This window comes from Ixodes scapularis, unplaced genomic scaffold (genome assembly GCF_016920785.2).
Source record: "Ixodes scapularis isolate PalLabHiFi unplaced genomic scaffold, ASM1692078v2 PGA_scaffold1__304_contigs__length_218370807, whole genome shotgun sequence".
Classification (NCBI taxonomy): Eukaryota; Metazoa; Arthropoda; class Arachnida; order Ixodida; family Ixodidae; genus Ixodes; species Ixodes scapularis.
In genome coordinates this window covers 93074496-93099421 of record NW_024609846.1, presented here as the reverse complement: position 1 = coordinate 93099421, position 24926 = coordinate 93074496, and the positions used below count along the sequence as shown (strand labels likewise).

The 24926-nt window shown below is 47.4% G+C and overlaps 2 protein-coding genes across 2 annotated transcripts in view; one reads left to right on the top strand and one right to left on the bottom strand.

The window, feature by feature from the left end:
* LOC8032113 (procollagen-lysine,2-oxoglutarate 5-dioxygenase) overlaps window positions 1-24926 on the bottom strand; it is a 193579-nt gene that overhangs the window by 131355 nt on the left and 37298 nt on the right. Inside the window, exons 13-14 of the mRNA XM_042290845.1 lie at window positions 22128-22229; window positions 16124-16249 (exon numbers count right to left, since the gene is read on the bottom strand). Coding sequence (XP_042146779.1) covers window positions 16124-16249; window positions 22128-22229 — 228 coding nt within the window. The remainder of the gene's footprint in view (window positions 1-16123; window positions 16250-22127; window positions 22230-24926) is intronic.
* Window positions 1055-5184, top strand: LOC8032114 (immunoglobulin domain-containing protein oig-4). Its single transcript, XM_042290846.1, has 3 exons — window positions 1055-1240; window positions 3447-3596; window positions 4910-5184. Exons 1-3 carry the CDS (start codon window positions 1055-1057, stop codon window positions 5078-5080), a joined length of 507 nt encoding a protein of 168 aa, XP_042146780.1. The 3' UTR covers window positions 5081-5184.

The window sequence follows — 24926 nt, the reverse complement described above, 5'->3', positions numbered from 1 at the left end:
TGCCCGCGCCTTCTGAAGGCGCGAGCGGCCGCTCCCGAGACTCACGCTTCGAGAATGCGCTTCCTTTTGTTGTCGCACTCGTGTCTTCTTCACCCACTTCTGTCCGACGCGCACGAAATAACCGGAACCGGCGCATGGGTGCCCCTTTGTGAGTCGTCACCCATCACGGCGTCTGCCAAAACCACCGTGATGGGTGACGGAGCTCGCATGCTTCAGATAACATTTCACAGCATCTTGCGCCAGTCTCTTATCTCGTGCTTGTCAAAAGGAAACAAACAACAAAAAAATACAAAAATAAAATAACGCATGTCTGCGAACACGAAAAAAAGAAAAGCGCCTGCGGAAAGCGCGAGTCTTGAAAGCGGCAACGCGCCATGAGAAGGTGCAGCCAGTCATTTTGGGTGGCGCTCCAGTGCCCCGCAAACTTTTGTCGCCGATGTACGTGGTGGCCCGCTAAATTTGACGGGAAATTTTCTCCCCTAGATTTAGCGGGGAATCGCAGCAACGACGAATTTTATGCGTCAGGTGAGAGAAGGTGACGCGGGGCATAGACGGGGCACGAGCGCTGCGTCAGTTTTTGTCCGGGATTAAAGAAGGCCAACCCGCCGCGTTGGCCTTCTTCCAGAAACGCCGAACATTCGGCACTACGGCTTTCGTATCTAGGAAACGTAGCGACATACATGCAGCCTCTCTTGGGCAGGAGAGAGGGCTGTGGTTTCGCCGCTTCTGGTTCTACAGTGCCAGCTTCCGTTTCCCGCTCTCTATTCTAACCCCACCCCGCAACAAATTTATCCTCTTCAAGTCGTGAACCAGGGATCTTCGATCCCCACTCCTACCCGTTCCGATCTGGATGAGCATCGGTGCAGGCGTGCGATCGTGTAACATCGCGTAACACTCGCGACCGACTCCGACGCAATCTTTCCTTACTCGTCACTGTCTGATTTCAGGGCCCCCGCGGACCGACGCCGCCTCCGAGCCCCGGGCTGCCTCTCGGCGACGAGGTCCGAGCCCCGGGCTGCGGCGCACGTGCGAGGCGTCAGGCGGCGGCCCGTCCATGTCCTCGCGGCTCCTGGCGCTCTGGCTAGCCCTGGCCCTGGTGCTGGTGCTGCTGCTGGACGACGCGCAGGGCGCCAAAGGCCGCGGGGGCAAGAGGGGCCGGGGCCGCATGCGCTCTTCGGGCTCCGCCCGCTACATCTTCTACACGCACCCCAAGAGGAAGGAGTACTACGACAACCCCAACGTGAGCGGACACCACGGGGGCACAAGGGCCCCTAGAATAGCCATCCAGAGACAGGCTTAAGAGTGCCATGGCACTCGGTGCCCAGATGAATGCTCAGGTAGCGATTCGAAAACGAGGCTAATTTCGTGGTTTTCCGATGACGCTCGGAAAGTTTCAAACTAAAAACATAACGAAAAAAAAAATGGGCCATCAAATATGCGAGGGAAAGTGTGACAGCCGACATTATTCGGTATAACACGCGACGGTGCGCCCAGAAAACTAAAGATGAAAGACACGGCTCCACCGCATCCAGGCTTGAAAAACGGCCCACGTCAACTATCTCCACCTCCACGGGCACGAATGGCTCGACTCCAAATAAGACATCTTTTGATCGTAATGGGAATCTTTCGCCTCAGCGACCCTCGAGGAAATAGCAACAGCGTGCAAACAAAACAAAAAATAATGAAACCTCCCCCTGCCCCCTCTTCCCCGAGATTTGAGAAAAAGAATGTTAATCTAAAAAGAAGAAAAAAAGAAGAAACTCATCTGTTCCCCTTAACCGTGTTCGACCTCTCCTGGCCCGAATTATACGCAAAATCAAACTTTGAAAGAAGGAATCTGGGATAAGAAAAAGTAAATATTAAGTAAAAAAAAAAGCATGCAAAGGAAAAAAACAAGAAAACGCGAAGAACAGAAAGCGTAATGAAAACAAAGGACCTCCCCAGATGTCGCACCTAGGAGCCATCTTTCACGAGACACTCCCGTACCAATCGTGCGCAACCTCTCTCTCCCCCCCTCCCCCCACCCACCCACCGCCATCACTTCCTAATGAACTCCACGGCGAAATTACCCTAGCACCTCTATCCCGGTCCCCCCGCACCATTTCCCGTTATCGAGGGAGAAGCAGCAGCCCACGCGGCAAAGCAAAGGCAGCAGCAGCTCTAGCAAACGCTCAGCCGCAATCGCTTTTAAAAACAGCAAATAGAAGAAGAAAACGGATCAAATGAGGCCCAGCTGCCGAATGCTTCCCTTCCGAGTGTTCGCCGTTCCTTTTCCGCCATCTTCTAAAACCACTCGACTTCCCTCCGTTGCACTTTAGAAAAACGTTTACTCCGACGCTTCTTGTTTTTTCTAATCCGAGCACGTGCACATCTGCGCCCGTCCGAATCTAGTTGCGAGGTCGTAACAAACCTTACAAAGTTTCCTTTTTTTTTTTCTTTAATGTTTTGTAAACAGCATAGATGTTTTGCTCCAAGTTTAATTTTTAATCGGTCAGATCTTCCTTTAAACACGATTCGGGTTGCGGTGCTTTATTTCTTAAACTCAAAATAACTTGGTCCAAAACGTCAGACGGCGCACGATGTAGTTCTATGGTATCCATATAAACGAGGTTCATTTAAGAGTCATTATATATGTATAAAAACCCGACAGCGCAACGCTGTCCACGATCAAAACACGTCACAAAAACGTTAGTAAAAAGAAAAAAAAAAAAACGGCTGACACACATTCCCAGAAACGCGAGGAATTTAACGTTCGTCTCGTAACCATGGAGAGCGTTTGCAATTTAATGGCAGACGCCTCCCGCGTCGATTGATTGCAAGTACCCTTGCGTTGCGTTGTCGCGAGGCGAGGAGGAAGGCGGGCGTCGAGGCGGACAGCCCACAAACGATCAACGCGTGCAGTTGGAACCACTCCGTGATCAAGGCACACTAGACGCGTCCATCCATGTTAGCGGCACCTGTCCATAGCGAGCCTATTAGGCTACGGCCCTTGCATACTATAGTACGCAACTCGGCCTGAGATTAGGCTTCCGGATAGCCAACGCGAGCCCGGCAAATGGCCCCGCTCATTAGGCGAGAGGAGAGCGAACGGCGTTCGTGACACGCACATCACGAGCACCCTCATGTGGGAACATTCGAATTGACAGCCTGCCCCTTAGGGTCGGAAGGACGGGTAGGGTCACACATATTATTCCCTCTGCAGAGTACAGGCAACCGACGCACCGGCTCCGCTTACTTTTGGGTGAAATTTTCAGCGATGCGTATTTTATTTTTGCAGCGAGAAACACGTGGCTCTCTTATCTTCAAAACACCCGATAGTTCAGCTCAACCGATTCGCACGCTGCCATGTTGAGCCAACCGGCACGATTGATACCTCACGGTTATCAAGCAGTTGGAAATCGCCCTACGGTGTTTGACCTCGGGGTGTATCTCCTCGTCACGTGCAGGGCGCGCAGATTGAAAAGGCCTCGCACTTCGACTACGAGTTCTTCCTGGGCCACAAGATCGTGTTCATCTGCGTCGCCAGAGGGGTTCCGAGGCCACGCATCACCTGGTACAAAGACGGCATCGAAATCTTCGCCCACCCCTACATGCAGGTGAGGGTTCGAAATGGACGCTGGAGAGGAGGCCGCCTCCCACGCAGAAAAGACAGAACAACATGGATATCCAATAATTGCAGATTCGCGTTGTCTTTTCGGTCCCAACTTTCCACGTTCAAAATCAGCATCGTAGGATGCGGGCGTGTCTTCTCCACAGTGCGCCACTGCCTGGCGAGAAGCGCACTCAACGGAGCTAACCTGCCCTAACAGACCTACAGTGCTATGTTCGACAAATGTTTCGTTTTTCCTGAAAAGAAACGGAAGTGACGATATCGTGTCAGGCTGGTTAGAGGCTGAAATGACGAAAGTTCCCTCTTTCGTCATTTGAGCCTCTAGCCAATCAGACGCGATATCGTCACTTCCGTTCCTTTTTAGGAGAAACGAAACATTTGTCGAACCATAGCACCCCTGGAACAAAAAGAAATATTGCGAAACCCGAGTACTGTCGAAGTCCGACGAGAAGCTGCAGCCGCCCTGCTACATTGCCGCATTGTCGGTGCAACTTGCTCAGATTTTGGATAAATATACCAGAAAGTAGCAGGGTGAGCACTTTGGCGCAAATGGCGTCTCAATCTCATCTCTCGACACGCGTTATACTGTTTCACCTTACGATGGACCGCAGCAGACGCTACGAGTCAAACGAGCCAATCCAGCGCTGCGAATTCCGAAGGTCACGTGACACAGATCGTTGGGTTAGTGCATGCTCAGTGAGCATGTCCTAACTGAACCCGCAGTGCTAGCTAAATGTCTGAGTTCGGATGTTCCACTAGGGTGCCTGGAGCGCCTCTCCGACTGCTGTGTTCACCCATTCAAAAGCTGACCTTCGATTTCCGCCTGATGACGTCATAAAAGCGTCACGCTGTCGCCGGTCGCGATCCTGGCGGTGTCACAGCAGTGGAGATGGACGTGGCAGATGCCTGTTCCGCTGTAGGTCGTTTTGCAACCAGACAGATCGACGGAAATCAAAGCGAAATGGGACGCCGCGACGACCGCGACCCTTCGCGCGTCCGCTCGCCTTTGTCGCCGGCATTTCTATGCTCAATGGCCAGGATCGCGACGTCCGGCAGCATGACGACACTCCACCCCCCGTGACGCAATGCGTTGCCTCCTTGGGAGGCAACGGATTGCGTACGAGGGCCGGAGTGCGCAACGCACGAGGGCCGGAGTGCGTGGGCGGGAGAGAGTGGTAAACACACCAGCCGGAGGCGCGTTCGGCGCGCCGCAGTTTCACTTTGTGAACATTGCAATTCAACATCAACTTTCGCCCTATATTATATCGTCCTCTTTGCCCGTCCCGTCTTCCCCAACAGTCCATCCTCCAGATCTCCGAGTGGCAGCTCGAGGGCGACCGGATCAAGAGCAAGCTGGAGATCGACCCGGCCAGACAGATGGACTCCGGGAACTACGAATGTCAGGCGGACAACAAGTACGCCATAGACAGCCGTACTTTCAAGGCAGACTTCAGCTCCCTCGGCAGCTAGAACGAGAGCCACCCACCCATGTCCTCGCAAACACACCAGGCGATGTCACCGTCCGAAGAATTTCCTACCCTCTCGTATGGCTCATGTCTTCCAGTCTTAAAACCACTCCCACCAAAGTGAAAAAAAAAAAAAGAGAAAAAAAAACTTTCGCGATTTGACCGCAATTTGCAAGACCGCGCGACCTTTCATCGAGAGTTGTAATAGAACCTTTTCAAAAGTCTTTCAATTCACTCTGTCCAGAGCCAAACTTGACGCTCTAATGGCGGCACTACACAACTTGTCCACACCGGAAAAAAAAAAAAGACAAGGAATTGATTTTATTCGGTTCACCGATTCGAGGAAGCTTGATTGCGGGCGATCTTGTTCTTCTATTACCACCATTAGAGCAAGAAATATTTAAGCTTTTGAGATTACAGTCGGTTACAGGTTAAGAAAAGTTTTCGAGAAAAATGAAGGATGGGGGGGAGGAAGCAGACTAACCGCTGAAGAGAGGAGGATGTTTCCTCCTTATTTCTACATCATTCCGTTTGTTTCCTCCTCACCAAACTCCCTTTCCCTCGAAAACTTTTCTTAACCTGTAACTGACTCTACCACTAAATGGCTCTTTTAACTTTTGTGAATGATTTTGTTGCAAAATGGCCGTGATAAGTTCAGAATTCCGACAAGCATATTTCTGCGTCCTCATCAAACGGAAGCCTTGATGGCTTCCGTTTGATGAGGACACAGAAATGTGCGTCCGCGCACGAGATGGATCCCGTATGACGTCACGTCACACGTGATCCATTTCGTCCGCGGACGAATGAAAAAAAGAGGCAGTTTGCTAGAAGAAACGCAAGAACTGTTGTTGATTTCTTTTGGAGAAGGGCAAGGGGGGTTGTGTTGACAAACGTGAAAATTGAAAATTTCAATTCCCATCGACAATTTCGATGCCTCCTGAGCACAATGGCAAACTTTAAAATTCCTCTTCTACAACTCTCGAAGAATGGATGCGTTTCTTTTCAAGGGCTATCCAGGGGAAAGAGACTGGATTTTGTCTTCTGTTTTCTTAGGTATAGTTCGAAAAACAGCCCTTTGTTTTCTGTAATCTTGGGTCTGGTTTGAAAAAGAGCCCTTTGTCTTCTGTTTTCTTGAGTCTGGTTCGAAAAAGAGCCCTTTGTCTTCTGTTTTCTTAGGTCTGGTTTGAAAAAGAGCCCTTTGTCTTCTGTTTTCTTAGGTCTGGTTCGAAAAAGAGCCCAACTACCCAGGACACAATTTGCTGCTCGAAATTCGTTTTCTTTCAGCCCAAAAACCGCCGAATCGAGAACTGGCCGGTTTGAGTCGCGCTCGCTATCTTCTCCGTCGTCACGTGCGTTCCCTATGGTTTAGACACAACCACCAAATATAATCAGTCGTGGGTCAACAATATTAAAGAAAGAAAAGTTATATGATCCCAATTTTAGTGGCTTTTAAAAGCTTCAAATACGTTGACTGAAAGGGGGAAAAAAAAGTTGCACAGCCACGTGATTTTTGGCGACCCTCTCCTACTCTATATTCCTTCTTCCTCCCAGTTCAGTTTCGATTTCGATTTCGAGCAGTTGCGTTTTTTTTTTTTTTGTTTACTTCATTAAAAACATATGTGACGCTGCGGCAAAACATTGATTGGGTAGGCTTCTAATACCATTTTAAACTGCCCGAAAAAAAAAATTTGGGGTGTGTTACTGTTTTTCTTAAAGGGAATATCTTTTTCCTTTTTTATTGCGACCTTTTATTATGTGCTATTATGATGACAAAACTCTTCTTATGTCGCATTGCTATTATTCTTCAGATATCGACCTATGAACAAATATCAATTTGAGCAATTCGATTTTTTAAGGAATATCCATTTCCATTATGAGGCAGCTCAGCCTGTGTGAATTTTGTTGACAATCATGGGCCCGATACTTTCACGTTGCACCTTTATTTATTTTCTTCATACATGCTGCGAGAGTTTATCTGGTGTCAGTTAATTGACACATTTCAAGCGTTAAATAATTTGCTTGCCATTCAGATGTTCATGGAATTTTACTGAGGCAAAGCAAGATCAAAGATAGAAATTGCAATTGATCTGTATCAAGTCAATGTGCATCAGAAAAAAAAAGGGTTATTGTTGCTAATAGCTTTACAGAAATGTTACGGCTCGAGTGTTTATGATCGACATCCTCATCGACTGGAAGTTTATCAGTTTTATGAAAATTAAGTAAAGAATTCGTAACTGTAGAGGTGAAGTATCTTAACGTAACCATGCGCGTTGGTTCTGTATCAAAATCACTGACGGCATTTAAAATGTTTAATATATCTTGACTGCACCTTGCTGATAGGCATTACGCGACTCCCAGCTCAACAGCTCCATACCAGCCAACCAGCAGAAATAGCACAGCACTCACCGTCCAAAAGTCAATCGTACCATTTTTAGACAAACAAGTGAAGCAAGGCACGGAAAGTGCACCGCGATAAATCAAAGGCCATCTTTTACCCATCCATAAAAATGTGTACAAAGTTCCCACCACCAATGCGCAAACACTCGATCCCCCGAATTTCTATGTCATCTAGTTTGTGCCAAGGATTAGCAGCACTGACCCAACACCACATTGTCAATGTTGCCATAACAAGTGCAGTAGGCGTAATGAGAATCATAGAGCAATACACTATAAACCCACGAGAGAATGTGTCGACCGTACCTGTTTGTTGGTGCAAAAATAAATTGTCAAAGGATGCAATGCTTCAGCTGTCATCTGATACAAGCTTCGGACGTTTCACCCGGTATGATGCGAGGATATTTGTCTTACCGACCTCACCTTTTAAGGCTATTTTTCCAAAGGCCATTCTCCATGTTATGTGGCAGTCTGTTGAATTGCTGCTACTAAGGTATCCTCCATCGGCAAGCAAGCCGATATCCTTTTTAAAACATCTTTTAAATTACATTTCCTTCCACACTCGGGTTTGCTTTGGCACTACCAGAAGAAATTATTATACTATACTTTGATTACATGAATGTGCAAGGACATTGACCCTTAATCTGCACCTTGCATTTCTTTGCAAAACTGCCACATAGAGATCTCTTCCACATGGCCATCTAACTTGCATGTTCCTGCACTGTTATCCAACATGTTCCCTTTTAGCATTGGCTAAAATGCAGCTCTCATACAAACACCGTCACCTTATGCCACATTGTTCTGTTTTCCACGGCAGCTGAAATTCAGCCACTCAGATTTTTGATTAACTTGGCAGCAGAAGACCATTTCCTGTGCTACAGGAAAGACCATTCCACACAGACCTGCCCTCTACTTTTAGTCTTTGGCACTGCCCTCGCCGATGAGAAGGCGCTGCCCACGGCAAGAGCAAAGTGCCCGCGCTTTGCCTGATGTCTTGGGGTGGTACACGTGCAGGCGTATGTGAAATAAAACAGATCCCTTTCACCTCGATACGGAGTTGGCTGCAAAATTCTATTGGTCCAGTGCGACACGAGCTTGGAACGTGACTATGGGTCAATCTGAGACAAGAATAAAAAAAAGGGTTTGCTTCTGAAGTCTCCATTAAGACGAACATTCTATATTTCAATATAAAAATTTGACCATTTATCCCACGTAAGTTTATGGAAAATATTCTGAGATAAAAAGTGATTAAACAATTAGGGAAATGGGCAGCCTAACTTAGAGAGAACAGAGCAATGTTAATAATGAAAAGCACCCACACTGATTTGTAACAGGAAGTATAAAAAGCAGAGAAAAAAAGAGTGATAAAGTGACCATATGGGTGTTGCAAAACAAAGTTAAAAATGGTTGCAATACTAGTACATAGTACAGGAATTTAAAGAACTGATACAGTAGTGAAGATATGAATATAACGGAAGATTTCTTCCTAAAAGATTGTCATCACTACACAGGAGTTCCACTGCTTGATTCAAATTTAAACTGCATTGTATTTCCGAATTTTCGGCAGTACGGCCTCCACCACTCCAGTGATGTGACTGGCCTAAGCCATTTTGGATCACCTTTTGGAGCAGCCAAAAAAGTGTTTCGGAGCAGCAAAAGTGGTTTTTGGAGTAACCGAAACAGTGTTTTGGAGCAGCAAAAGTGGCTTTTGGAGCAGCCCAAACAGTCTTTCGGAGCAGCAAAAGTGGCTTTTGGAGCAGATATTCTTAAAAAAATGTATTTGCTTTAATTGCTGGACAAAACGAAGGGCACTTTGTGGTGTGTTGCAACAGAACCCGCTGTTTGTGTTTTGCTGATGAGACATCCAGACATCCCACAAGTGTAGTGTTATAGGCGTTGCCGAGCAATTCCGAAAAGAATGCTTGCCACCATTTTACTGGTTCCCGACGTGCCAGATTTTCGTCTAAAGTAAACAAACGCAAAACAATGAATTGCAAGCATCCCGGCTGGCGCCTCTGTCATGCAGTCATGTTCACATGCACGTGAGGGCAACTTCAGCAGGCTTGCAGTGGCACGTGCTTCGTTGCGCGAGCGGAGACAACGGCTGTTCAATCAAAACCCTAACAATGCCAGTCCCCTCCGTCACCAACTGGTTCCCAAAATAGTGTGCAAAACGTAACTGTCCAGCATACAAAAAAGTGAAAGCCGTTTACCACTCCCTGTAACGCCGAATTGGAGCGCAGCTCTTGAGGAGGAGGGAAGTGTACTGAGGGCCACGGTTTTTCGGGGGTCACGTGACATAGGGGAAAGGGTCACACATGACCCCCCTTGAGGGCACGTGACCTTGTTGGGGTCACGTGACCTCAGGGGAGGGGGTCCACGTGGAAGGGGAGCCACGTGCCCCCCGAGGTCACGTGACCTCGGAAGGGGGTCACGTGACCTTTGGGGAGGGGTCACGTGACCCCCCAGGTCACGTGACCAATATTTCCCCGCTAGATTTAGCGGGGCAATTTTTCCATTTGGTTTAGCGGGGAAATTTTTTCCGCTAGATTTAGCGGGGAAATTTTTTCCGCTAGATTTAGCGGGGAAATTTTTCCGCTAGATCTAGCAGGGAAATTTTTCCGCTAGATTTAGCGGGGAAGTTTTTCCGCTAGATTTAGCGGGGAAATTTTTCCGCTAGATTTAGAAGGAAATTTTTCCGCTAGATTTAGCGGGGAAATTTTTCCGCCAGATTTAACGGGGAATTTTTTCCGCTAGATTTAGCGAGGAAGTTTTTCCGCTAAATTTAGCGGGGAAATTTTTTCCGCTAAATTTAGCGGGGGAAAGTTTTCCGCTAGATTTAGCGGGGAAAATTTTCCGCTAGATTTAGCGGGGATATTTTTCCGCTAGATTTAGCGGAGACATTTTTTCCGCCAGATTTAGCGGGGAAAATTTTCCGCTAGATCTAGTGGGGAAGTTTTTCCGCTAGAATTAGCGGGGAAATTTTTCCGCTAGATATAGCGGGGAAATTTTTCCGCCAGATTTAGCGGGGAAATTTTTCTGCCAGATTTAGCGGGGAAATTTTTTCCGCTAGATTTAGCGGGGAAATGTCCGCTAGATCTAGCGGGGAAGTTTTTCCCTTAGATTTAGCGGGGAGATTTTTCCGCTAGATTTAGCGGGGAAATTTACCCATAATGCACCGCACGGTTACGCCGACGCCGACGGCGACGCCGACGCCGCTCAAGCCGGGAACGGGCGCCTAAGAGCTGCGCTCTAAAAAAAGCAGTTGAGCGGCCTGTGCTTGCCAGGCCGGCAGGCGATGTACAAGCTAAACACACAGAAAAAAAAAGAACCTGAGTGCATCGATGCATGACATCACGAGCCAGGGTCAAAAAGTTCTTAGAGCGCTTTGTGCAACGACCAAACTCAAGACAAACAAGCGCAATGTGCGGGTTCAACGTGCACACATTGCCTTCTTTGCTTTAGTTCATTTCTCTTTACCAACTTTCGTTCGCAGCAGAGTTTTCACGTACCGGGCTCCCTCTCAAAAGAAAGTCCACCGAGAGAAACCTAGGTAATCAATATTTCGACAAGCAGTCTTAGAGTTAAAGGGACACTGACAGGGTATTTATGCTCGACAAGGTTTTTAGTTGTACGTGACATACGAGAGCTCAACTACCCAGAACAGAATTTGCGGCTCGAAATTCTGTTTCTTTCCGCCCAAAAACCGCCGATCAAGAACTGGCCGGTTCGAGTCTCGCTCACTCTCTTTTTTGCGGTCACGGGCCGTTTTCTAAGGTATCGATGTGACCACCAAATTTAATCAAAGTCGTGGGTCACTGAAGGCACACACTCCATATTAAAAATAGAATAAAATATGAAATCCATTTTTTGTGTCTTCTAAAAACTGTAAATACGTTGATTGAAAAAAAAAGTTCCACAGACAACCGGAAGCATTCTGTGCGTTCGTCGTTTCGCGTATCATGGGACCCGCGGGGACGGCGATGGTATACTTCGTTTCAGCTTCGGTCCAGACGCAGCCAAAGCTACAAGCGCGAGCTCCGGGCTTTCAGCATCCCTGCCAAGCACGCGCTCTCGTGCAGTGCAAGCACTGGTCTGGGCCACATGCTCGCGCTTGTAGCATCGGCTGCGTCTGGACCGAAGCTGAAACTAAGTATAGGTTGTATTCGTGAAGCGGTGCATGCTGGGACCAGCGCCATCTTGCCGTCCTCGGGAGCAGACAGTCGCACAGTCGCGTACGGACAACCGCATCCTACCTTTTCAAACTTCAGGCGAAGCCGCAGCCGCGCTTTCTGCCTCGGGTATGGTGTCGTGTGTGGTGGTAGGTTGCCACAACAAGACGCAATCGTCAAAGAAGAAGAAAGAGTGCAAGGTCGCAGACGCTCGGTTCTTTAAAATACCGAAGGTACGGACTCGTGAATGCGACACGACGCGAACACTGTCCGCGAGGAGACAGCGAGAATGGTTGAAACGCATCAACAGAAAAGACCTGGACGCTGACCTCGACAAGTACAAGGTGTGCTCACGCCACTTCGTCTCGGGTGAGTGTCGGCATAGTTTGTTTTTCTCTGACATTAACTTCCTGGAGCTTTTCGAATCAGTGGGCTAGGCCTACTTGCAGCGCAAGTTCGATCGAAGTTAGTTGGTTCAGTCATTCTAAAGGATCTTAAAAACACTCGAATGCGAGCTTTCTGTCGCAGGAGCGGGAGAAACAGGATTTAGATAACTATTTTACATTCATGAGCACGATTTTCTGTTTTTATTTTTGCCTTGCAGCAATCTTTAAGGGGTGCCACTGCTCCGGCGGAAAATCGGACAGCTGTTCCGTGTTCTCCCCTTTAGACGTCTTTTGATCGATTCTTTACATTGTGCAGGGGCAGCGGCCGATCTTTTTGACGACTGCAACCCTGACTGGGCACCTAGCCAACATTTGGGTTATGCATCCACGCTCGACGGCCCGCACTCGGTCGCAAAAACATGAAAAGTTAGGCTCACCTTCGAGACGATGATCACGCTGTCCGCGTTCGCTGCTTTCATTGCCGGCTCCTGGACCCATCCGCTCGTAAGGTAATTATGGGCGTCTAATGATTTGTACGCTTTTAGCTGCTTGCGCGTCACGAAACTTGTCTTGAGGATCAGGTAGTTGTGTATGTCGCCCATTTCTACCTGCGGCCATAGGTTGCTGTTCCGGACTAGGTCCATCGGCGGCAGCGCGAACGGATCCGCGCCGCACATTTTAACCTTTTCCTCGTAACGTGTGCGTTCCCGTCCGCTTAAACTTAGGCCGTATAAACCCAGCGGTGGACAACCACTTGAAGAAGACATCTTCACGTTAGCGGGCGAGCAAACACCATAAATACGTCGCACTGCAACGGTGCGTGCGTAACGCGTCCGTCACCTGTCGCTGGGCGCTACGGGAGTGCGCGCGCGGCTGTCTGCTCTCGAGGACGGCAAGATGGCGCTGGTCCCAGCATGCACCGCTTCACGAATACAACCTATAGCGGACAACGGGCGTGGGATTTCTATTTCAGAACTGTCGTTCGCGGTACCGGCGAATTCTGTCTACCGTTAAAAGAGAAATTGGGGCTGTTCAAAAGAATTGGTATTTATCCCGTACGACACGCCCGGCCACCAAGCCGATTTGCACGAAGACATCGCCGAGCCGTCGCTCCCTTCTCGTGGCTGAAGACATCGCTCGCGCAAACGTCAAGCACGACGTGTCTACTTCGAGTTGAATATGCGTGCGTACGATTTCTTTACTAGGTGCGAATGTCCCCAAAGCGTGGTGCTTCCCGAGTTCCACCCGGGAGTGCTTTTGCTAGAGAAAAATCCACAGCAAACTTTCCAACTTACAGTTTACCGGCTGAATTATTACTAAGGAAAGAGATGCCCCAGTAGCTCAGTGGGAAAGACGGCCAGTTCGCACGCGGTAGGACCGGGCTCGATCCCCCGTGAAACCTTTTTTTTTTTTTTTTTTCAAACATTTTCCGATATTTACATATTTTTTTCTTTTTTTACAATCATCACTGAAGAAACAAACAAAAAAAATAACAAACAAATGCTGTGGACGATACTTCGCTGAATTGAATGGTATGGGATTTCCGTTTTGACACCTGCGAACTCAATGTAATCACTTTCCACAAAATGCAAGGAGCATATGAATCAGGTAGCGTCCGCTTTCCGAGGTGCCCGTATATGTTCTACAGGAATTGCAGCCAGCCATTGGTCCCGATCCCGTTGATCTTTCGGAAACTGTGTCGCACAATGCCACTTTTTTTCGGATGCAGGACATGTGAGCCAGCTCTTCACGCAACATCTTGGGTGTATTCTTTTCGGAGCCGATCATGGAAATTCACCACGGGCACTCACTACTCATCTCAAACTCCTCAATGTACAAAACAACTCATCTTGGAGTACAGAACAAAGAGCGGAACAAACATAACTGCAAAAGAATCGCACGGCGAGCAGTTCCCGCACGCCGCATGTCGTGTCAACTGCTACCGGAGAGGAGAAAAAAAAAAAACGCACGGTCGGGTGTAGCCACGTGACTTCCGCCACTCACTCTCTTCTCTCCACTACTCCGACCTCCGTCGGGTTTCAGTTTCGTTTTCGAGCAGTTGCGTCTTTTGGCTTTATTCAAAAAATACGCTACTCTGTTGCAAAATATTAATTGGGTAGTCCTCCGACACCATAATGAAGCGCCTGGCAAAAAATAAAAAAAAATTTTGGGGGGGTGTCAGTGTTTCTTTAAAGAGGGATTTTTGTAGTAGTGTATGATTTAAAGAAGGCCAGGAATGTCGATGAACAAGTTTAGAAAGCGCCATATCTGCAGCGACGTGGGGACAGCAACACCTGACGTCGCGCAACCACGGTGACTGTGGTCGCGCGAGCGTTTCAGCTCACAAAGTAACTCTCGCCGCCCAAAAACGCGGTTTTGTTTTACAGCATGACGGCATGGCTGGAGCGTCGGGGCGTCCGCACCATACCTCGGCAAACCTCACTCATGAGGGCCCTCACTCACCCTCACTCACCCTCATCCTCACAGGTGATGTGAGGGTGAGTGAGTTTCTGAACCAGGAAAATTCATGAGTGTGAGGGTGAGTGAGGGTGAGTGAGGGCCGTGAGGGCCGCGAGGGTGAGTGAGGGCCGTGAGGGCCGTGAGGGCGGTGAGGGCCGTGAGGGCCGTGAGGGTCGTGAGGGCGGTGAGGGCTGTGAGGGCCGTGAGGGCCATGAGGGCGGTGAGGGGTATGAGGGCCATGAGTTCGTGAGGGGCGTGAGGGCGGTGAGTGGCGTGAGGGCCATGAGCGCGTGAGTGGTGTGAGGGTGGTGAGTGCGTGAGGGGTGTGAGGGCCATGAGTGCGTGAGAGCAGTGAGTGGCATGAGAGCCGTGAGGGCCGTGAGGGCGGCGAGTGCTTGAGGTGGTGTGAGGGCCATGAGTGTGAGAGGGCGGTGAGTGTGTGAGGCCCCCTTCAGATCGAGCATCTTTCTCAGCAATTTTGGTGTTAATGACGGGTTGTTCTCTAGCTTTCCCTAGATCGACACAATTGCTGAGATCGGGTACGGCTCGAAATAAGCAAGCAACTCGGAGCAATTCGAATACGTTTGAAGCGGCTGCATCCAATCAGGGACGCAAAATTTTCACGTGATACCTCGTGCCGGTGATGATGACACCGAAAGACTTGGTTCTGGTTTGAAATCGATCGGTTTTTGGAAATAAACTGTTTCAGAAAGGTGCATTAGTATTGTTAATGGGCGGTGAGTGGCGTGAGGGCGGTGACGCCGGTGAGTGGCGTGAGGGCGGTGAGTGGCGTGAGGGCCGTGAGGGCGGTGAGGGCCGTGAGGGCGGTGAGGGCCGTGAGGGCCGTGAGGGCCGTGAGGGCCGTGAGGGCTATGAGTGCGTGAGGGCCGTGAGGGCGGTGAGTGGCGTGAGGGCGGTGAGTTTCGTGAGGGCCATGAGTGAGTGAGGGGCGTGAGGGCGGTGAGGGCCGTGAGGGCCGTGAGGTTCAGTGAGGGTGAGTGAAGGGCTGAAGGTGAGTGTGACTGTGAGGGTGAGGGTGAGTGAGGGGCTCAAGGTGAGTGTAGCTGTGAGGGTGAGTGAGGGGCTTAGGTGAGTGTGGCTGTGAGGGTGAGGGTGAGTGAGGGCGACCTAAAATGCCGACCTCTGGTCCGCACACGCCCGCGTCTGTCGTTGAAAAAATTTTAAAAAAGACGCGAGACGAGATTTTTGAGACGACGAGGGACGAGGGCACGAGCAACGTTGGGCACGAAGGCGCGAAACGCGAGAGGGCGGCAAAGGGGTTAGGACGGCCGCAAAAAACATGCAAGACCAAATGGACGATTGATGCAGGGTACTTTGTGTTGGGCGGCCGCTTGCGCCACCTAGCTGACGCATGCACAATGACGGTTCTCAGCTTAGTTTTGGTTTCGAAAGGCAACCGAGATTGCTTCTTTGGCACAGGCTTGGCGCAGATTACCTTCATTTTTGAAAAATGTAGAAGGATGTAGCAGGGTTAGCCCCTTGGTGCAGTTTGGCGCAATTGGTGCAGCAATCACATCACTGACCACTGTCTGTCATGTGCAGTGGGGGATATTTTGCACCCGTCGATGAACCATCTTCATACACTAGCGCAGCGTGAACAAAAACTAGACTCACTTTCGCTCGCCCTTGACCAGCTGGACGTAGTCGTGGGACCGTGCGTAGTAGCCGTCAGTGGAGAGGGCTCCCCAGAAGTTGGACCAGAGGTTCTTGTGCCTCGACAGCAGTGGAGCCACCACGGTTCTAGGAGAGGACAGCGGTCATCGAGAAGAATTGATAATTTAGCCCTTTCGGCATCGTAAAGGCTGGTTCCCACACTTGCATCCGACAGCCCAACTGCGTCACGGCCGCTTGTTACTACTCACGACGAGATTCCACAGTGTGGTTGTCTGTCGGGTGACCCTGCAACACTTTCCATCCGCGTATCGGATCGGCTGCTGGGAGCCAAGACCTCAGGACGATGTCGCAGACCAGGAAGCGTAACTACGGCAGTGCTCACACGGGCCCACAAAATTGCAGCACAATACTTGGGCACTTCGTGTCACGGAATAAAAGCGGGCAAGAAAAGCTTCCACCACGTCATTTCTTTTCTGGCCTACCTGACCGCTGCCACAGTCGCACTCCCCAGTCTGCAATGCGGCCCGAGAACCTGGATCCCAGGAATCGAAACCAAAACCACTCCACTAAGTAAAAATAAACTGGTATTTTACGTTGCAATTCGTAGTTGGTGATGTCATATGCAATATACAATGTAAAACAAAAATGCAACCCAAAAATGTGATCCCTCTGCTCATTTTAAAAAGACACTAAAATCTCTAAAAAAAAAAATTTTCTTAAAGGGGCACTAAAGTGCTTTCTGAAATCCTCGTTCTATAATTTAAACTCCGAGCTACGGGCTCCAAGCGTCCTAAAAAAAACAGAAATTACATTCATGAGCGGCCGATTTACATATTAAAAAAGTGATAGAAGACTGCGACACTTACCATTGTTACAGAGCGACAGATGGTACTACCGAACCTTAATGAATATGGTGGAACCGCAGACTGCGCCTGTCAGCCACTTGCGAGTGATCGGTTCCCGCAAAGACGAGCAGCCGACCAGTCCCGCTTGTTCACGCGAGAACCCATCGCCCACGAGTAGCTGACAAGCGCCGTCCGTCGTTCAATCATATTCAGCAAGGTTCGGTAGCGCCACCTATCGTTCTGTGCCAACGTTAGATATCTGGATCCTTGATAAGCTTTTTAATATGCAAATTAGCCATGCATGAACACAATTTCGGGTTTTTTATGATGCTTAGAGCTCGTAGACAGAGTTATGATAATAAAACGAGAATCTCAAAAGGCACTTTAGCGTCCTTTTAAGTGCCTGGATACGGCACGTACATGACAAAATTGTGGAGGCTTGCAGTGACGGCACCACCTTCCCTGCAGGGGTAGACGAGGATGAGGAGTTAGAAGAAGCACTTTCTTCTTCTAGGTTCGTCGCAGCGTTAGGGGTCGGCTTTTTTTGTTTTTCCGGGTCACCAATGTATAGATGTGAATAATGTGATCAAAACTGTGAGCAATGTTTGTGTATCTCAACCCAGCGCTGCTCATGAGGTGTCTACCTTCTTCTCTTGTCTCCCTCCTTGCGGTGGGGGCGACTTGAGTTGTTTAGTCTACCCTCATAAAGGTCTGGCCATCTAACCCGCATCCAAGCCGCCACCCGCCCCCCTTCCCCGCGTGCCAATGTCGGGTATCGTGCCAGCCTCCTACCAACACCTCCTAGAAATAAGGCCGTAGCGCTCTTCTCGTGATGTCGCAAAGGAAGGCCATCGGAGGCGCGCGTCGAAGCGAAGGTAACGTGCGTGGATTGACCGTCGTAATGCGCTTTTAGTCACATACCCGTGTCTTTTTAGCTAAAATGAAAGCTGCACATTGCAACGGGTCTAGAAAATACTTTATTACACGGGCAAAACATTACATCGCTAAATAATCAATGCGAAATGGCACGAGGTATTGTAGAAGACGTCTATAGAAAAATGTGATTGTTTTAAGTAGAAAATATTGAGTCACGCAATTATTGCTGTAGGAATGCATATTTTATACAGAAATATTTTGACAAAATGGCGAGACATGCAGTGATTCGACACAGCAATACAGATCAGTTAAAAATCAGGTAGATGTAGCCAACGCGGACACGGCTCGACAAGTGTCACTTACGATCATGTAAGCGATGTTATCACGTGCAGTCACTGAATTAAAATTAATGTAATTTCGATCGAATGACAATATGAAGCCGACAAATCAGCTTGCGACGCCCATATAATACCTCAAAACAGCGAGCTGATTAATCCCGTATTTAATCAAAATATATTAATATTTCCGTGTGGCAGGGGTACTAAACTTCCTATTTACAGTCAACTAATTTACTTCTCCCTATGGGCTTGAGCTGCCTAAGAACAAAATATAACATATTTTGTATACAATAATACTATTACCTTAATACAAATAAGATTCTAGTATAAACGCAGTAAAGGCAACAAAATAATATTAGTATAAATCAGGGCGTCGAACCGGAACCGAACCGAACCGAAAACCGGAACTGAACCGGTATTTTTCCGGAACTGAACCCGAACCCGAACCGTTATATTGTTATCGCGATGAACCCGAACTGGAACTGAACCGGAAAAAAATAACGGTTACCGGCTCATGTCAAAACGGTTCGGCCACGCGCTGTTGACAATGGATGTGCTATCAATGCCATTTGTTTTTTAAGTGCCGTCAACTGACACACACCTCGCTTACATATTTTTCTTCTCCACTCAGTCTTAGGAATATAAACGCTGCGTCCATGAATCTCGACAAACGCTGCATCCATGAATCTTGGCATAAGAACCAGTATTGCGCTGGTCGCGGCTTGCACGGAAAAAAAAGAATTAAAAGGCTGTGCAAAAAAAAAAAATCTCGTCACGGGATTTCATTTTCTTACAATCTGGTAAATCCTATATGCTGCTGTGTGCTCATTTCATAACACGTTTCTAGAACGCGCGAGTTCTTGAAGCTTGCTTCCATCGGAATGAGAAAAGAAAAGGCTGTGGAGTTTGATAATAATGCATCCGGTTTCGTATAGGCACTTAGAAGCTAACATATTTGTGAGACAGCGAACTCTTCTATTTTAATATTTATTCTATTACGTCCTTCTGGCGTTGCGTTCGGTGAAGTGTTTTTCATATTCCGTATCTTGTTTAATGAAAACTTCTTTAAGGGTCTAATTTGAGTTACCGAAGGCTAGTTCAAATAAAGAAAGCTGTATTTTCTCCCCACTGTTTCTTCAATTGCTTACACGCCGAGGTGGCGGGATAGTTAGCGAGTTCTACTTGTAAGTGGGTTTGTAAGTAGGTCGCGGATTTTACAGCTACTGTGTCGGACCCAATTAGATGAAGTCCGAATGCGTAAACGTCGGTGAGGTAATCTTTGTGTGCACATAAAGAAACCATTCCTGGTAGAAATCCCTGAGCCTTACACTACGATGTATCCCGTTTCGTATGTGCTGATTTCAGATGTTTTATTTGTAATTTATTTTGATGTTGCAATTTGTCATTTATAATTTCCGAACCGGTTCGCGAACCGGTTCAGCGCCCCGAACTGGTTCGCGAACCGGTTCGCGGATCGAATTAATCGAACCGGAACTGAACCGGAACAAAATTAATTTACCTGAACCTGAACCGTAACCGAACCCGTATTTTTTTCGGTTCGACACACTGGTATAAATAAACACATAAGCACAAACAACGCACTTTCAATAATCACACAAACTTGTTATCTACCTTCCAGTAAAAACTAGAATATTACCAAGCATATTTAAAAATGTCGACGCAATAGCAAACGAATAACGACGAAGAATAAAATTCCATTCTATCACGAGATTTAAAAAAAAAAAAAAAGATTGACTGCAGCACTTTACTTGCGTCTTACACGACCAAGAAAGCCCGTAAATAAGTTGTTCCTCACCTGTCGATCGTATCCATACGTCCTACACGATCCATCACGAAAACATTGAACTCAAACTTCTAGAAGTCTCTCTCTTTCGAAAGAGAGGTCATCGGCCAGTGCCATCGTTGACTAGTTGCCACACACGTCACTCAAACCGTAGCAGGACTTGTTTCGCAAATCCACGTAAATGCCATAGTATCAAGTGAACACAAAAGAGGAAAAAAAAAACCACCCGAGACTGCGGTGATGACAAAAAAACGACGGGTAGGAGGATCAAAAGAACCACACAAAACACATGAGAGCAGCACCAGCAGTGTGGGACGAGAGGCTTAACACTGTCGACCCATCTCTTGCTCGTGTGCGCTCCCTCCCTGCTGCGATGACTGGATTTTTTTTTTTCCGGTTTCTTACCCTTCTGAAATGTCTCAGCATTCCTTTGCAGACAGTAAGCAGCTAACAAACAACGTAAATTTACCAGAATTGGAGCTCGTACGAGGGAAGAAGATGTCGCATCAGAAATTCAGAGCCGGTTCATTAGAAAAGTTTGGGGAGCAGCGGGACTGCATGTAGTCCCGCGGTTACGGGGATAATTATAAATATAAATTTGGTACTTTCAACCTTGGTAAAGCGTTGTATATTACGTTTATATTATATATATAATAAATTGTACAAGACTGCACTTTTAGAACTTGTATTAATGTCAGATAAACGCGCACAAACATTACCGCGCCGCTCGAGAAAAAACATTTTTTTCACGTCGACATCTGTCGACAGCAGAAATTTTCTCACGTAGTTGCGCCATGGCCTTCCTTCCTCCGCCATTGTGACGTGCCCACTCGGAGCGCTACGGCCTTATTTCTTGGAGGTGTTGGTCCTACCCTCTGTCCAGTGGCATGCTTCTACATTGAGTTAAGGAGCCTAGAGACCACATAAATACTGCACTGAAAATTTTGTTTTTCGAGAGGTTTGTTTTGTGACACAATTGTGCAATCAGGGCACTTTTTTTGGGGGCAGAAGGGGGGGCGGGGGGTACTTTCTTTTGTGGATTTTTGCTCATATCCCCTAAAGGGTTTTTCCAGCCTAAAACGAGGTTGTCAGTTTTATATAAATACCTTGTGGTAGGCACAGGGAATTCCTTGTGAAAGTGTCCACAAGATTTTAGCTCGCGATTTGAAAAATAAAGCGTATAAAATGCCTCTGGAAATTCCCGTATCAACTCACTCGATAAATCAGCCAAGACATAACAAGATTGACATGCTGTCTCCTTAGGGCTCCCCTTTCTCCGCCCTCCAGGTCCTGCCCGTTGTCACTGCATCGGTCGCATCGCTCGATGGATCTCGAGTTAATATTAGCACCAACAGTGCATTACAAACAAGGACAAAAAGAGGACACATAGAAGGACAAACACAGTGGTGACTTAGAACTTTCGTCTCTTCTTCAACTAATTTATAAGAAGCAGGACCATGGCTCCAAATAAAACGAAAAAACACCTTGGAAATCTGCACTCATCAGATTGACTACTTCGACAGATAGTATAATTCTTTGGCGGATAAAGAAACGGAAGGGGTTCCGGTACACTTGTCATGAAGTCACGCTATCTGCTCTGCCTCAATAATTTCTCTAATTAGAGGGTCACCACTCCACGCCAACACTGTGCATTTGTGAACTGGGGATCACGACCACAGTCTCAGCAGTGAATTCCTAGACGGCCTGAGACAGTCTCATTCGTGTTGAGGCGGTTCTCTCGCAGCCGACCGTTGAGACATTCGCCAGTTTGTCCGACATACATTTCAGGTATCTCACGAGAGCGGCTCAATGTCGATAAGGGGGGGAACCGAAAAAGGTGTGACGTCACAGTCACTGGCTGCAGTATCTTGTTACGTCACAGGTTTCATCGAGCGATAATATGAAAATATGTGTATCAAAATCTGAGCTCCTCGAATAAATTTCTCTATAAAATCTTAGCTATATTGTTCTGATAATTTAGCGGCGTAATTGAAGGTATCTGAACTTGCCCGAGGCATTTAGACCTACAATAATGTTTTTTAGGCATGGGGAGGCCCTTTAAGGGTATGAGGGGTTGGCCACAATGACTGCTTGGCTAACATGCAAACAGACAGGATGGTTTGAAGCCGTGCTCCACTTACCTGTTCATCTCAATGAGCGCCCTCAGCGTGTCCTCGTTGTCCAGGTGCGCATCGGAATCAACAGAGAAGTAGTAGTCGCACTTTATCTTCATGCATTCCTCCCTTGTAGAGATAAAAGAAAACAACTCTCGATTATACGTCAGAAAGTCAGAGTCAAATTTTTTGTACAAAGGTTTAGGCAGCGAAAGGTTAGTTTTCCCCAAAATGACAGAATCGTGAAGTCATTTCTTGCCGGCACTTTCGTCTACAATTCCAAAGGTATTCGCAGACAATGTGAGCCGAGACACCCAACCTGGCCTTTTGCTTCATCTATGGTTCCCACAAGCTCCTTTATCTCTCAGTTCGTCGAATTGTCCGAAGTAGAGGACCTTGACTTCGCACTCCATTCCTAGTTTGGACCATGGCTCGCTCAAAAACGGGCAGGCACGCCAAACAAGCACTAAGGACTGTTTCAGCTCATACTATCCGCAATAGTACGGAGTGGCAGAATGTATAGGTCTAATTGCCCAAGCATGCAAGTCTGTGATCCCAAAAGCACGATCCGCATTAAAGGCCCCAAGTACCGGTCCTTCCGCACCATTCAAATTTTCTCCTCTACGACAGCGACCAAAGGCCAATTCACACGTTTGTGTTTGACTGCAACCGCTTACGACAAGAAAGCACGCCGGCACCAAATATTGTGCAACCATGAAACACTTCCAATCGCCGTATACTTGCCAATTTTTTTATCCCTAGTAATCCTTTCAGCGTGGTACAGGAAAACTCCCGACAATGTCACAAGCGACCTTTTTCTCATAGACTGTGCACTGCAGACTTGGCCTCGCAGACACTGCAAAACCTTCTGTCTGGTTAGGCAAAGATCAGAAGTGCCTCAAAGCTACCCGATGGTAGATGGCGCTGGTGCACGAGCGTGTTTTCTCGTCGTAAGCTGTTACAAGCAGTACATATTAAGGCACTCGATCACAATCAAAACAAAAGTGTAAACTGGCCTTTAAAGTGCCATATTTTGAGGTAGCAATTAAGACCTTTGGTTGGACTATAAACAATGATAGAATAGATGCACCTTTTTGTGATGCGACAATACATACAACGAAAATCTAATTCAATAAGACCGTAGTTTACCAAAAAGGATATGGTGGGACAAATTAGTTTGGACGAAGTGTCCCGTAAGTAGTTTGTACTTTGAATAGGCTTCTCACCAGGTTACATCATTTGATGTACAGTTCAGAACGGTGATTTAGTGTGCATAAAATTTAGGACTTCAATAGCCGCTACAGAGACAGCTCCTCGAACTGAAAAACAGCGAGTGTGCAGGCGAGCTGGCAATAATTAATCATAATGTAACACCCGAAACTGTGGTGCAGAAAAATTAAGAAACAACCAAGTCGAAAGAAAAGACAACAGAGGAGAATGTCTCAAACGAGCTGCGTTTGAGATGTTCTTCTCTGTTGTCTTTTACTTCGACTTGAAAGTTCCTTATCTTTTCCGCACCACAGTCTTGGGTGCTACATTATGATTCCTTAAACTTGTTTTTCACTTCACTCAGCTATCTGTGCAGTGGAGGTACTTCAATTGTGTCTGTATTCATGCAAAAAAGGAAGGAAAGTATAATAAGCAAAATTAAAGCAGAATTAATGCCTCAATTTGCACGCCACTAAACTCCATTAGCAATGGTGTTACTGTGACAGGTTATCCTTTATAACAGTAACAAATTTAACACTCATGCAAAAAGAGTAGAACAACTGTAAAGTATATGTATTTACTCGCAAAATGAACCCGCTCGCATAATGAACCCACCCCCCAATTTTGTCCTTGAGGAAATACTTTTTTTTTTGTGTGTGTGTGTGGGGGGAGCACCCCAATTCAAAAGTTGGTGTGCAATATCTGTTCACTTCATTTTGGTACGATCGCCGGTGCCATAGACGATCACAATAACGTAAAATCACACCGTTATACTATATCAAGAAACGATGCCAAAAAGTCTAAGAACCATGCTAAACAGTCTCCTGCAACGCAAGCGCTAACAACTCAAGTCACAGTTTAAAAATCGCGCTTTTTTGTGGTGGAGCCCATCTATCGATTGCAACGGAAAGCTCCTTGCTTATAGACCATTCCATTTAGCGCTCTCTGGGCGGCACCATTTTGTTCGATCGCAGCGCCCTCTCCACACATCCGGGAAGTTCAGCGGGTTCGGAGGGGTAAAACGAGAGAGAGGGCACGCACCCGACTCCGCTAGCAGACGACAAACCGGGAGGTTGCTGTTCTACATCTTTGGGCTGTATCGGCGGGCAGTATGGAACATCAAACTCTCGCTCGTGGCTGCCGTTGTGAAGTGGTTCACATTCTTAGAATAGTTATGGCTACTCCAAAACCAGCCTATAGCTCTCAGTTTTTCTATTTCGCTAAATGATCCACTAGCATATCCTTATTCCGTTAATTAAATAGCAGTTGAGTCAGCCGGCAGTACTACCCTCAACTACTGCGTGTATTGCGGCAGGAGAGCACGTTTTATTTATTATTTCTGACTTCCACTCATGGTCGCTAAAGGCCTATACCAGTACGAACTTTGTATAGTAAAAAAGGTACAGAAACTGGATTTACTTTTCGCCAAAGAAACCGGCCAATCTGACACAGTTTACCCTATTTTTTTTTTATTTGCACGCACGTAACAGCGCAATTGGACCCTGTGAGTCTTTTTATCTAGCATAGTTACACAACAACTGGCATACCAAAGTCTGCGCATCTGGGCTTGAAAGTTCCAAAATGACGCGATTTTAAACAGAGTTTGCACGCCCGCCG